General features: G+C 46.2%; 1 protein-coding gene across 2 annotated transcripts in view; it reads left to right on the top strand.

Annotated features, from left to right (window-relative positions):
- The window catches only part of LOC119436867 (uncharacterized), a 72826-nt gene that overhangs the window by 25141 nt on the left and 32338 nt on the right, over window positions 1-15347 (top strand). Inside the window, exon 1 of one of the 2 annotated variants that reach the window (XM_037703887.2) lies at window positions 4901-5250. The exons of the other annotated variant lie outside the window; for it this stretch is intronic. Within the exon in view, the coding sequence (XP_037559815.1) occupies window positions 5131-5250 (120 nt within the window). The 5' untranslated portion in view covers window positions 4901-5130. Of the gene's footprint in view, window positions 1-4900; window positions 5251-15347 lie in introns of those variants that run through there. 2 annotated transcript variants of the gene reach the window in all.

Here is a 15347-nt window from a genome sequence, read left to right as displayed (position 1 = left end):
AGAAAATTTCACTATCCACTGTTCGCTCTTCAAGTGTGCTATCTTCGCTGAAGCTTCATAATTCGCATCTGCAGGCTGATCGACATAATAGGACGGAAACAACATGAAAAACTAAGTGTCGTGCGCATCGCAAGCTACGTGTTCCGCAACCGCTGAGGTTACGCCCTCAAAATCCACTCAATGTTAGGCACTCAGTTCACTCGACAGACGAAAGAATGCAACATTGAAAGGAGCCCGACACTCGTTCACCTTATCGCCTTATCGCTCCCGTGCGTGTTTTGAAGCCGCACGAACGAGCAGCCCACTCCAGTTCCCACGCGTATAGCCGATGCACAATTCTGACGCGATGATTCACCAAGGCTGACCTTCATTCTGAGCTAGCCGTATAGATAGCAGCTGTTCAATTTTCTGCAGAGAGAAGTATTCGATAGATACAGTCGTAGAAAAAAATGAGAAATTTTGCAGAAACGATTACGTTAAAGCTTTATTTACCTTATTTCAGATTTATTACTCCTTCAGATACTGGCAAAATCTGAATAGTGCAGAAGGCCCCAGACGCTTTATTTTTTTTCACGCTGTAAGAAGCTTCGGAGAAATGTAGCGGTGCCGCACCACGATGGATTGCGGAGGAAAAAATGTTTTATTTTCGAGCACGTCTTCTAATTTTTTAGTGTTTTTTTTTTTTTTTCATAACCTGTGAAGATTACACGAGTTCTCAATTTCTTTTCTCCTATTTTTTTTTTTTATATATGTGCGTGTGTGAGCAATGGCGATGAAAACAAACTCGTAGGGATCCTGCGTTCAGCGATATTTGTAATAGGAGGTGTGCTCACGCCGATTTCAGATAATACTTCCATACTCTTGGCGCCCTTAAGATAGATCAAAATCTCTGCACAACGTCAGGAACTGACAGGATGAATTTCTTAACGCACAAAAGAAATGATTATTGAGACAAAAAACTTTGCTGATCGCGCAATCAGCGTGCCAAGCGAACTGTGAAAATGTGGCTCTGGAGGCAAGCAAATTAAAGCAGCGCCACAAAGCCATAAAAAGCGTTTTAATTCCGCAAAAATAAAGCAGTGTTAAAACGTCTCACTGCATTCAACTTCTAGACGCTTTTCGTGCTTTGTTTGGTTGATTTTCTAACCGTCGTGATCTGCGTGTTACGGAGTTCGTGGCAAAATTGTAACAAGTATCGGTTGGCTTATGATATAGGCCGCCACCGGCTCTTCACGTTCGATGTCCACACCAGCTTTCACAATTTAGTACACCTTCGATATACACTGAGCTTACGGTGATTTTCAATGTATCCACCCGTCATATCTCTGACATTTTTAGTTGCACCAGCATCTTAAAAACGCTCTTTCTGTATTCAAAATTCAAATCGGGGTTTTTACCGTCCCAAGGTGACACACGGGATATATGGGAAACGCTGCAGTGGGTGCTCTGGATTAATTTCAAAACCTGGGGTTCTTTAGGCGCGCATACCAGAAATCTAAATAGTCGAAGTACACGAGAATTTTTACATTTCTTCCCCCATAGGGATGCAGCCTTCCGCGCCAGAAATGTAACCCACGACTATGCACTCAGCAGCACAACGACATAGCCACTGAGGCACCACGACGGATGCTCTTTCGGCATACAAATATGACCTGCGCAGTCGTATATATTAAATCGAAGTTCGCCTCTGGCCCCAGGTTCGGAGTTCGGTGTCGTTTCCTTGCGCGATGTAATTGTGGATATGTATATGAACCACTGGTATATGATCACGCCACAACTTGCTGCTCGCTGCTTTCTGGCCTACACTCTAGGAAGAATGCCGGGGAAAACGGGAGTAACTGCACAGTTAGTCCAAAAAAGGGCACTTTCGTCCCTCAAGGGAGTAACTTCAGGAGTGTGCGTGGTGTGCGCAAATTATGGAGAGTAAGTGTACGATCCCTGGTCCGAAAGAGAGCAACGGGGAGGACGAACTGCAACAGTTACTCCCCATGCACTCTGCTGTTTTCGTCCGTCTCGTGGAGTGATGCGGCGAACGCGGTATTGTCTACATATCATGAATAGTTGGAAGCTCGTGTGCTGTCTACTGAACTAGATGTAAAGCAGCACATCTTCGTGAGAAATTTGCCTGAAATTTAAAAGGTGGAATCTGGAAAGAGCCGTGCACTTCGTGTGCGTGCACACGTAAGTGAACGATACACATTAAGCGCGCAAGTCATATATGAATTGCCAGATTTTCTTGGCCAATAGTACCTAAGGAGTTCCTTTCGTTCCAAGAAGATTATAAACTTAACTGAAGCGATGTGTAGCTCAAAAGGGGCACGCTAAGCGATAGAGAAGTTGTCCTTCTCTGTCGTCTTGCGTGCCGCGGCCGTTTGCGCTCGCTACACGAAGATCACGTAATGTTTCAGTTTAAGTCACCGTAAGAATAATCGGGCAGCTTTCTTTATGTAGCCGATTATATTTGTAAGTATGCGCAACGTTAGACTCTCCCCGCCTAGCATACACCAAATGCCGAGGCTCTTCTGTATTGCCGCACCAGCGTTAAGGTGGTTAACCTCGTCTCGGTAACCTGTCTTGGCCAATCCCCCTGGAATGGTTGCCCCACCGTGACACAAGAGGCATGAAGTCTTAAATGTACTTGGATATACGTGTCGTTCTCTGTGCGTACACGCCTCTCGCGAGCATTCCCTCCCTCGACAAGCATATCATGCATCGCCTCCGTCCTCGTGATGCAAACAGCTAACAGCTGCAGGCGACGAGGAGGCGCTCGTATCATCCGCTATATACTGCTGCCATGCTACCTCGCTAACTCAAAGAAACTTCACGTCATTAGGGAGTTTCAGAAATAGCGCACCCGAGCGTTTTTGCATATACCCAAAGCCCCACGGCCCTGCTTGCCTTCATTCGTACTCCTTTTGAGTTCTTTTGTACTCCCGGTGGTTTGCGTTCCCTAACTTGGGGTGGAGCAAAACCTAAAACTATCTATTTATATTCGATCATGTCGACAGAGTACGCAGATAACGATCTGCAGCTCGGAAATGAGCTTAAGTCGGAGTCCCCTTGACCAATGTTGACAATATCGTGATCTCATTAGCGGTCGGCAATTACGGTGGCAATGTTACATGTATATGTCCTTTTCTGCCTCTCACCATGTCGTCCCTTTACCTCAGATGATTCTAAATAACTCTACTTCTTTATCGTGGCTTTTTGAACGAGGTGGATATGGTCCCGATCTGCAGTGTTCTATAGACGCGCACATATAGGAAGTGAAATTTAGTGAAATATTTCGCACGAATGTAGTCCTACGGGCAAGCATCTGATATCTGGGCAACTTGGGTTACGAACAGGGGCTGCTCACAGATTTTGGCACTTCGTTTCTCGTTGATGGCGTCTGCAATATTGCCACCAGCAGCAATAATCACAGCCTTTAACGTGTCCCAGGCCCAGCTATGATCGTTTGGCACATGACAACAGATGTCACAAAACACTGCTTGAATTCATACACAACACAGGCCTTAAAGAACACATAGAATACACGCTAAACATTATGCTAAACATTATGCTGGTAAGTCATCAGCGCAATAAAAAAACGCGTGCCCTTTAGGCTGCGGGGTCACGTTCGACACTGAAATTTTCAGAGTTCTGAACGCTGCCTGCACGTAGTCTTTTGTCGTCCTATATCCAGTCCTGGAAAACATCTCCGCATCTGCGGCTCTCCTGCGAGCGCAAGTAGCCATCGCTGCTGGTCAATTGGATCCCACTGAGATAAAAAAATCCGCAACGGGGTTTTACGAAGTGTGGAACAGATTGACAGGCGTATGCACTCACGCAGTCACTGAACGAGCTATGAGTGAGTTCAGACGTTCAGGCACAGTCCTTGCCAAAAATTTCAAAGCCACCGGCGAGATTGAACCTGTGTCGGTTCAGCCACTGCAGCCACTGTGGAGCTTTCATTGGTCCAAAGCTCCAGACACGAGATCAACTCTTTTTCTTGAGCCTCCTGGCCGCATATTTTGACACTTAAAAAGGGGTCTGACAAAAAAAAAAAAAAAAAAAAAAGGTGTGCCCACCGCCATTGCCTTCGTCATTTAGAGACATGACGAGAAACCAAAAGTACAGTTTTTAGGCTGATCATGCTTAGCCTGTGACTCTAAAGCTCACTTTTCCATAGGTGATCGACTTAATTATGTGTTTCAGTTTCGCCTTCGCTATATCATCACCTGTTTTGACCTGTCCGTGTTTGAGAGCTGCAGATAGCTTCCTCTCGCTTTCTTAGCACTCAGAGCCAATTTCACGAGTTGACGAAGACGAAAGCTCAGCCATGGGCAGTGCCGACACGTTGGCAAGTCAATGGGATGGCGGCATGCGTAGCAAGAACGCATCCCTCGCGAAAAAAAAAAGAAAGAAAGAATGGAGAAAGTTCGACGAACAGGTCAGTTTTCAAGTAAACAACACAGGTGCTGTCAGCAGTTTCAAGGTGGCTCTAAGGGCACCGTGCAGACGTGTCGACCAGTGGTTCTGACAACTGGTGCGTTCGGCGTCGGAACAACGACGAGATAACTGTCGCTTTCCGCGCTACTCATTCAAGGTGGTGGAGAGGGAGACAGACATCTAGAGCAGCGGCACTCAAAAGTGAGCGTGTGTCCCGACCTTTAGCGGGAGCAGGGCACGCGCCCCTAGCGCAGCAATATGGCGGCCAGAGAGAGAAGGTGACGTCGCGGAGAAAGGGTAAGATACACACACCACGAGCGTGCCGCGGAGGGCGAGCTCTCCGTTGCTGAAGAGAGGGGGGGGGGGGGGGGGGGTTGGAAACCGAAGCGGAGGGTGCGTGGACTGCAGCGGCAGGTTAAGGAAAGGGTGAGGGATGGGTGGCGAGGGCGAGAGCTCCTCGCTAGAGCGCGGCCCCGGCGTACCAGAAGGGGGTTTTCGCTGGCCCTACGTAGCTGGCTCCCGAGTTCGACTCCGACGCAGCGAGACGCGAAGTAGCGAAGAGGTGGTGACGAGACGACCGAACGACCTCAACCCAACACAGCAGACTCCGTGTCATCATCGGCCCGTGTGTACTACGCGAAACCGTCGCGACAAGTGCGGTAAAAAAAAACAGCCGATCCTCGAGAAGCAGCAGAAACCATGAGTTACCAGAAGGGAGGCGTCCTGAGCGTCAGCCTACGGCGAGACTTTAGCGCCACGCCGTGGGGATTCCGACTTCAGGGCGGCTTCGACCTCAACGCCCCTCTCACCATCCAGAGGGTGAGTCGAGACGCGCGAAATGGTATACACCACTCATCCTTGCGCGCGCATTAAGTCTTGTTTCGTAACCACACGGGAAGCCGTGTCACCTTCGAGGAGGCGTCAAACGCCGAGACGACTTCTCGAGCAAGGCTGAGCCTTGCGGGAAAAAAAATAGTTATCCGGTTCTCTTGAGACGAGAGTACTTGGAGGTCACGATCAAGTCGTTGACAGAAAGTCAGGAGAAGAAGAAATAACGGCGCTTGTCAACAGTAGAAAGCCCTTCCTTTAGTCACTGTAAGTAGCCGCTGGAGGTAGTGAAGTCACTGTGACGTTTAGCTGCAAGCAAAACGTGTAACAGGAATCATTGTCTCTAACCATTTAAAAGAAAAAAAAATCCTGGTACCATATTGTTTATCCACTTTACTGAGCTGAGACGTCCCTGCGTTCTTTTTCTTGCTGCGTAAATGCTTGTAAGCGTTAAGAAATGCCTGACTGCAATCTTGTGTTGTTTCTCGATCGGTGCTATCCTTTCCAGAGAAATTCTTTCAAAGTAGCTTTATACGAGCGTAAACGCCTTGCAGGGCAAAATCAAGGTGCTATTGCCATGGCGGCTGCGATAAAGACATTCATATTGGAAAACATATATCCGTTTGTTTGTTTTTGTCAGTCTGTAGCAATGTCAAGGGCTAACCAATGGCAGCGAACTCCTTAACACCACGATATAGCAAGATCATATCAACCATCATGGTAGCAAGATAGCCTGGTTTGCTACTCCAAGACGATAAAAGTTGTGTTCCGTTCTCGATAACATGCACAACCCGTAGGCTGAAATTGTATCGCAAAGGGGATGTAAAAAGAAAAAGTAAAAAAAAAATAGAAAGAAAAAAAGGAAGTCCTGCACATTGACGTTGGAGGCTAAGTACGGCGAGCGACTGCTACCAACTTGAGTTGTCTGTGCCAAAAGGGCTTAACTTGCCCAGTTTCTGAAACGCAAGGGAAACGCTGAGTAGCTGCGCTGGTTAGCGTTTCTTGCCCAATTAGAATAAACGAGCTGTCGCTTCGAAGGTCGGCACATTCGTTCTAAGAGAAAAAATTATTACATTACTTTATTAATTGTTACATTGTCTTATTATTAAACACGAAACCAAGAGTAAGAAGAAAAAAAAACACACCAGGCAGTGTTTTTTTAACGGTGTATGGGAGGCAGTACAAAAAGATCAGGGATAGGATTTAAAAGTGCCGAAACGAAATAATGTCCCCAAGCAAGCAAAGTTCAGCGGGCACTGAAGCGACCCAAAGCTCCCAAAATCACAAAACGTTAGTCTGGCATGCGTCAACTTACGAATAGAAAAAAAAAAATTAAATGAAAAAGAAAAAAAAGAACTGAGAGACGGTGTCGCTTCAGTTACCGCTGCTGGGGATATCGATGAGCATTGCAGAAATGCTTGTGGCTTTACTTCCTTTGCCGCTAGAGCTTGAATAATGCGTTCTACGGACTGCCTATGTTTATATAGCTAACGCCTTTTCTTCTATGAGCCAGTTACATTATTTCACGCGGATCAAAAACGTTAAACATTATAAGCTATGGTGAAACAGCATAAATCTATGTTGAACCCGCCACCTTATGGATGGCCACATCTCTAAGTATTTTCTTTTCCTCCGAGGACACAGAAAAAAAAAGGACAAAAACGGCATTGGCGTAACTCGTCGTAAAAGCTTGTACCATAGAAAACTTAGCGTCGTACACATGCGAAAAAGGTTGCTTTTTTCTTTTCTTTTTCTTTTTTTTTCCCGGGCGTTATATACGTAATCAAATACGCAGTGACAGATCAGAGAGAAAGACATCAAGGAGAGGAGAGTAGGGAAGTCATCTAGACGAGCGTTCGGTTTGCTACCCTACATTTGGAGGTAAGGGAAAGAAGGAATAGAAAGAGCAAAAAGGAGAGAGTGAGCACTGCACGCTCACGTATTACGGTATAACAACATCAATAAGAATGTCCTGGCATTTGAGGGGCAACTGGCTCTTTTTTTTTTTTTTTTCATTCAATATTATGGTGCCTTACACTGCGATCACGTTGAAGAAGTTAACTTTATGGTACCCCATAAGTCACGTGAACCTGCTTCACTGATACATTAGCCCTGTAAGCTGCTCCAACCGGACTGCTATCAATAAAAAAAGAAACATATTATACAGCTGGAAGCACTCTCGATATTATACACATCAAACGCTGCGGTTGTTCAATGAACCGCAAAATGCTTTCACACTTCCACACTCATTCCATTCGGGTGAATAACGGCTTCAGATGAAGGTGTTACTGATACGCCACGCTTAGTAGATTATATACTCCTATCTGAGTAAAAGAGATGACATTACGTTCTCTTCTACTCAGAATGAACGTGTTTATCATAGAAAAAGTTGTACTTGCTTTCCTCAATGGATTCATTTTTACAGGAATATATCATCAACGCCATGTTTAATAGCGTGTTTGTCTTGTTACCTACATCTGTATATATATATATATATATATATATATATATATATATATATATATATATATATACTCAAAAGAGTGCTTACGCAGTATCTGACAAGTCCCACTAGAGAGTTTCTCCAGTAATTTTATAATTTCATTCCGACATTACCCCACGTTGCAACTGCCAGGTGAATAAAAAAAAAAAGAAAGAAAGAAAGAAGGCCCAACCGCATGCGTAAACAGACTTTGCACGTCCTTATCTATTCGCTTATCAACGTTCGTAGTGGCGTAAAAGAGAATGTTCTATATATAGCACTCTGCCACCTGTCTGCGCTTATCTCTTTACAGCTGTCACACGTTACGGAAGGGGAGAGGGGGTGCTGTCGGCGTTAAACGACGCAATATGTACCACTGCCCGCAAAATTTAACTCCCAAGACCCTCCCATATGTAATGTGCGCGTTCAGTGGGTGCAAAGAGCAAAGAAACCATTTTCGCAAAGCACTATGCATGGGTAGTTGAAGCTTATCGGCAAACATATCATTCTTGGCAGCACCATCCAGTATTGCCACCAACGCTTCCAGTAAGAGGCAGCTGAGTTCTTTGAACTAATTTCTAGTCACAGTTATTGCTCTGTATCTTCTTCTTTTTTTTTTTCAATCGAGAAATACAAGTACCATACTTCGTCGCCCAAGAGTGTGGCGACTTAATTCAATAGTATTCAAGTCTATATAGATTACTTTCTCAGCACTGTAAAATTTAAGCATATTCTTAAAATTGCTCCAAAATTCATGCGTTCGAGTGTTCTGAGGTTTAAGTGTTGCACGCATCGGCACATTAATGCCTTGTTTTGTAAAGGCCCTTACGCGAAGTATTCAGTGCACTCTCATTGATGACCGCATGCATCTCATCGCTGCAGCGAGTCAGCTCAATCATGGCCAGTTAAGCTGACTCGAGCAGCAGACGCTCTTCTGCACCTGGCGTGTTGCTAACAGTGCGCTTCTACAATACACTACTGCATGCTTATTCCTTGGGCACTTAAGTGAACCTCAACGCGCCACGCCAACCGCTCCCGGCACTCCGAAAAAAAGTAAGAAAAACATTTCTTAACAGGTACAGGCGTCCCCCGGCCCGCCATTCGGATTCTTTAGGCGTGAATTGTCCTGGGGAAGGAGCCCGCGCCGTGCAAATCCCGTCGAATTCCCTTTGGGCGCAACAAAACCCCGAAAGTTTACCTCATTTCGACCATGTTTCACACGCCGAACCTGCTGGGTATGCATAAGTCGCGCGTAAGCCGGCGTTTTTTTTTTTTTTTTTTTTTTTTTCCAACTCGCCAAGCTGTCACGCTACACGTAGCAGCTGGAATAAGCCGAGCTTATAAGCGCGCGCACGCATCCTTGAACGAAGAAGCCTCAGCAAAAGAAAGACAGAAGAAGTTAGAAATAGTCGCCGAAGCAACCAAAACCCCCCCCCCCCCCTTCCCGGGTGTCGCAGCTATAGAGAGAACAAGGGCAACCCATTGATCCCGAGTCGACTCTGCAGGCGTCTCGCCGGAACACGAGTTGGGCCTCGATGCCGTCCGCTGTCGCGCCGAGTCCCGTATTCGTTACCAGACGGAAGGGAGACACGCCTCTGGAGCAATGTGGTCGACACAGCGCGCATGGCAAATGCTAATGTCAAGGAAGCCGAGGAACCGCCACAAAGGCTGCCATTGTGCTTGAAAGGAGAGCTTGGAGTAAGGGATAGTGAACAGAGGAAACAAGAGGTGAGACAGTGGGTAAAAGACAAAAGATTGCGAATACAGTATCCGCATATACTGCGCTGCGCAGATCTGCATTTCGCGAAGGGAGACGGCGTCGCTGCAGTGTCAACGTTTTGTCAAAAAGCTCGTCCTCTCATTGCGTAGTAGTAAACCGGCCTGACGCCACTATTAGAGAAGCGGCATCGAATGCATTATACACGAAGTCTTTCGTATAACGGTACATGCACTGCTTATAGGCCGCCGAATGGATGAACGCCGTGGTGGAAACCTTCGGTAGGTTGGTAGCGTGTCGGTGACGGGCGGGCTTCACGTTTAAGAAACAGAAAGTCAGACCCAAATTTAGGGCTGTTCGAATTATGAATGAGAATTATGAAGAATGACGTCGTGAACGACATCTACAATGTTGTTCCCTGCGTCTCATTGTTCTCACGACAACAGACACAATTTCAACTGCACATTTTATGACCCAGGAACTATAGGAACGTGCCCGCAATTTGAATTTTTCTTTCATTATTAACGAACAGAAAAAAAACACATACACACAACTATAGGACTTTGCAAGTGGCACGACCAATCGTAGTATAATCTCATCGTGTGTGTTAACACACAGATTTTCAAGGGTCATGCAATACATGCAGCTGGTGCAGCGCAGCGGTCGGCGGTAAAATCATGAGGTTCCCTCGCTACCTCAAGCAAACAGCGCGCATATATATATATATATATATATATATATATATAAAAAGGTCGGTCCACCGACCGAAACTGTTGGGAAAATATTAAACCTAAGATAACCGCGAAGTTGTGCTTCTGACTTTCCTAAATACGCTTGGCCCATTGAAAAATCCAGTTACTACTACAATATATATATATATATATATATATATATATATATATATATATATATATATATATATATATATATATAGCACATGTACTCAAATGCCTTTCTGAGAGCCACAAAGCAGAAAAAGTTAACAGAGGTGTTTGCTCGTAAAAAAGCATCTCCTCGCTCTTGTTGGCTTACAACCGACCTCTGAATAGCAGACTTGAAGGCCGAAATCGCAAAGCCTAACCACGTCTCGGTGTCGTAAAAGTAGTGCAGGATACCAAGCTTGCAATGTCCACTTGATGGCGGTTACGGCACTCGTATACAGGAGTGGCTCTGGCTTTTTTTATTAGATGCGACGAGCAGCAATAAATGTCTTGGTCATGCCCGCGTATCGCGGCGAGAGACCGTTCAGGCTCGTGAGTTACTTGCAATGAAGGCACGCTTCTCCGCTTATACGAAAAACTCAAGCCAGTACGTTCGCACTCTCTCGCGCAGGAAGAGGGCTACCGCCTACGATACCATCGAAACAGTCTTATTGCTCAGAATAAAGTCCAGCGGCTTCTTTTTTTTCTTTTCTTTTTTTTTTTCTAGCTTAGACGCACTTTAAACCACACTTTAAGTATTTGCGGACTTATATGACCTCACTGATGAAATACAGCGCGACGCACAGGGGCAACAACACACAGACGTTGAACAATCAGCTGAAATTTGATTTTTTTTAATTATTTTGTGAGCTCAAATCATTCTAAAGCGCATATAGAAAGTTGAATTCGAGACGACAGTCACGTTTACAGCCAAGGGAAAATATCTTGTATTCCTCAAAAGGAAGGCTCTATTCTTTCTTTTTATAACATCGTAACCGGGTCTTGAATTGATGATTGCTTGTTTCGCAAGATATAGCCCCGTATTCCACTGAGCAAACGCTGGATGATCTTCTATTCTGCATGCAGAGCCACATCAAGAATCCATCAACGGTTCCTTTATTGCACCAAGAAGGGCATATGTGGGGCGCTTCTTGGTGCAACTGCTACACTGTATACTCGCAGTGAGAAACATACTCTGATACCAGTCTATCGAGTATGTATAACAAAGATAGACTGATTTCAGAAACAAAGTAGATGAGGGAGCAGAAGCAACTAGCATTTTAGCTCTTTTTTTCTGTGTGAAGTATGCTCAATCAAAATTATCGCGTCTTTATGTTACCGAATGTTTCACTTTATGATGGCTTCTTTCATTTGTCCATGTTGTGTGTATATGTAGTTTTCATCATCTTCTGTGTGGTCAATCCCCCTCGTGGGTATGAGGCATGTTTTGAGGCCACAACATCAACATTATCATCATTACCAAGACGCCTTGAAGTAATCAGACTGCGCCGAGCTATGAAAATAGGACAACGCTTCAAATGAGCGTTAGCGGTGAAGTTCCGTGGCATATTTTGACAGTACGTTTGTGGGGAACATAGGCGCAGTTATGTTTCTGGCTCCGAATAGAATAGATGACCTGGTGCGCGAGACTATATAGGTCTATAACGGAATAGGAAACGACAGAGTGGTCGATTGGTTCGGCAAAATTTCGCGTAGGGGCACGTTTTCAACGGCAGGAAAACTGGCGTGCGGGTCAGAACCAGCTTTTGGCAGATAGTTCCATTTGAAGTATTCCTGGCTGATTCAAACGAGACAGTATACGCGAGGGTGTAAACGCGCACCCGTGTAGTGAGCAGCACGACTTGTGTGCGATGCATTCCATTGGCGTGTATTTATAGGGACGGCAAGCAATATTCGGGTTGTCTTCAGTGATCTGCTTGATCCTGCGTCCGTTAATTGTACTGCAGACTTCGTATGCCTTGCGGCGAGCGTTATTTCTTTTATATTGTTACGTTGCGTCACGTTACGTTCCGTTCCGTTACGTTACGTTACGTTATATTACATTATATTGTTACCCGGCTCACCGAGTCTCAGGCTGTGTAGAAGATCCGGTACGACAGCCGACATCGGGACGTTCAGTTTTCACCTGGCTCCGTTGTTGTCTCTCGTCGGTACCCAGCACCTCCACCAATTTGTTACGTTACGGAAGTCCCATATAAATATGTATTCACACTATTTACAAGAAAGGCAACGATATGCAAACAAGAAGGCTTTCGAGACCGATTACACCTCGACACGTCAAATCGTCTTCTGCCTTTGGCGCCACTCTTGGTTGCGCCGTAACAACATGAAAGCTATAGAACAAAGGCTTCGAGCTTCAAGTGCTCGTAAACGTAGACATTATTGCTTACCCCATCAGTTGCGCGCTCACACCGACTCTGTGCGTTCGCATGTCCGTCATCGTAGTGATGAACTGTAGGCGCATTATATTTTGAGCGTTTGTTTGTACGTAACAAATTGAGTGTCCACTGTCTGTTCTGGAGACGCCAACATACATGTTTTAACTCCCGTGTCAATAAATAACTTCACACTGACCCAACCAAGTTAACTAAGTGTTCTAGCGTGTCCAGCGCTCCTTGACTTCTGCCTGCAGGCTTACTATACCGCTCGTTTGACACGCAGGATAAGACACGAATGCGCGAGCTTTCAACGGAAGAGCCGGGGGAAAAAAAAGGAAAAGAAAACTCGGCCGGCTGATCCAAAATAAGCGCCTCTCCAGATGCCCTCGCTGATACGTCCCTCCCCGCGCTACACTTTCGAGCGCGTCGCTGCCTAAAGTTAGGCTGTTCCGGTTTTCTCATTCGCAAATCTTCATCCGCATCGTTGGGCTTCCGGCGCTAAATTTAACGTCGGCTGCTACACGATCTCTGCTCCGGAACTCTTCGCGCGCTCATTCAAATATTTATTTTAAGAAATTCGAACGATGAGCTGTCAAACCACTCATCACGCAGCCTATTCCTTGCGCAAATTTTGTTTCTCAAATTTGTCCCGTAATAAGAATATACATAAAAAATTCGTACTTTAGTTTGCAAGGCTGTAGATTACGTTCTATAGATAAGGCACGAGATGCCACCTTGAGTGTGTTGAAAGCCCAGTGCACATTTTTTTTTTTCTTTTTGTGTGTGTATGTGTGTGTGTGCTTTCTTTTTTTTTTTTTTTCTCAAGCACGCATACCCCATCCTACACGAAATAGCAGTGGGCATCGCCAGAATGAGTTTGCTGCCTGTGGCTTGGCCATTTTCCTAGGAACGGTTAATTTTCTTGCGAAATATAACCATTTTTTACGCAACAATAACAAAAAAAGTACAAAAAAGCTTTAAATTTTCTTGTGACTGTGAAGCAGTTATATTTGTTTCTCGGTAAATTCAACGCGTGGCTTCAGCAAAGTAAATTGTAAAAGTTGACGTTTCCATCCTACTTAAAGGTGTAGTTCGCAGTGTAACAAGCTATCCGCAAACCGCGGGCCATACTTAACACCAGCTATCACAGGACTGCCGTGCTAAAAAGCAAATGCTTATTTCGCGACAGTTCAAGACCGCTGAGCACCCAAACAGAAGTTGTGTGTGTGTGTTTTTTTTTTTTTTACATATTCTATCGTTCCACTTCATCGAACAACACTATAGTGGCACCCCTAAAATAAACTGCTATACAGGCCAGCGGGAACAAACATTCAGAGTATTGAAGCAAAGCCGAGATTCGAAGGGCCAAGCGGAGCCTTCTTAAGCCGTCCCCCTGGAGCCATCCAGATTCGCACGCGGCCACCGTGCTGCTGCCGCCGCTGTCAAGTGTAACAAGATACCGCTCGGAGTTAAAAGCCGCGCCGTGAAGCCCTCCCCACAGGAAGGCAAGCAGCAGCGATCCTTGGGTGCTTTCCAGCTTTCGGGAGAGACGACGTGGCGTCCCGATCGTCCTATTTTTCTTTCGCCGCTGTCGGTTATGCCTTACCCCGGCCGCTTCCTTGACTTTGCCCGAGGCCAGCGTGTCTTGGCAACCGACTGCGACGGATAAGAATGTCACGTTCAAGAGCGCGCCGACTCGCCCGAGAATGCGCGCGAAAAGGCCGCGTCTGAGTCAGCGCAGTCCCCGCACGGGAGCGCGGTTATACCATTGCGGAGACTGAGCTTACGCAACAATACCATACTTATCTACGACAATACATTGGATAGGATTGCTTTCTAGATGTTATGCGACTATGAACCTCTAAAGGTGCCGCCTTTAATGTGGCATCACGGAGCGTGAAAAGTCGGACGGCTTACGCGAAGCCGCTAGGTTGCTCGGCTTTTTGTTAGTTTTCGCTTAATCGTGGCAAACAAACTCCCCAACTGTCTATATAGTCACAATCGATTAATGTTGCCAAAGTCGAGAAAAACTGTCTCACGCGCGGCATGCAACACAGCTCGAGCTTTCCGTGTTGATATTAGAATTATTGATTTTTGAACATGGTCCAAATTTTCCTTCCATGCGCATCCTCCAGCGCAGACTTCTCCTTTCCTTCCCAGAGACAAAGGGGGAAGAAAAGGAGGAATGCGGGGAGAATCACAAGAATCACTACCTTTATCTGTGGCAGGAAAAGGACGTTAATACAATAACATTCTTTGCCTATCCCTCTATCCACCCCCTAATTTCCTAATTTTGCTGTCTGTCTCGAGAGAGCGCACTACGCAGTGTGGAGGGTAAGCAACCGAGAAAAATGGGAGAGAACGTTCAGTCCAGGCATGCGACGACACCTTCTAGATCGTGAGAAAACCTTGAGGCTGTACCTACAGTGTGCGTCTTATGGTGGAACTGATCTCGTTCAGTTTACCCGCGGCATGAGAGGAAGAGATGAGGAATAAGGGCTGGACAGGCGGCAAAGAGCCGAGGGCTCAGCGCGCGCAACCGTATTCTCCTTCTCTCGGGGCGCCAATTCTTGCGGGGCGTAGCCTCAGTGAGTATAGCCGGCACACAGGCGTTGCACACACGTCTTGCTGCCGCTCCGCGCGCGCGACGAGCGCGGCTATTTTGAGGTGGGACCACGCTCGCGCGCGTGCGCGCGCGCGCTTGGCCCTGCTTTCGTTTCAATGCCGGCCCGCCCGACCCAAATAGAAGCCCGCGTAACTCGAGACACCTCCCTCGCCACACCCCTCGG

This window comes from Dermacentor silvarum, chromosome 1 (assembly GCF_013339745.2).
Source record: "Dermacentor silvarum isolate Dsil-2018 chromosome 1, BIME_Dsil_1.4, whole genome shotgun sequence".
NCBI classification, from domain to species: domain Eukaryota; kingdom Metazoa; phylum Arthropoda; class Arachnida; order Ixodida; family Ixodidae; genus Dermacentor; species Dermacentor silvarum.
Note: the sequence above shows the minus strand (reverse complement) of the source record. Positions and strands in the feature narration are given on the sequence as shown.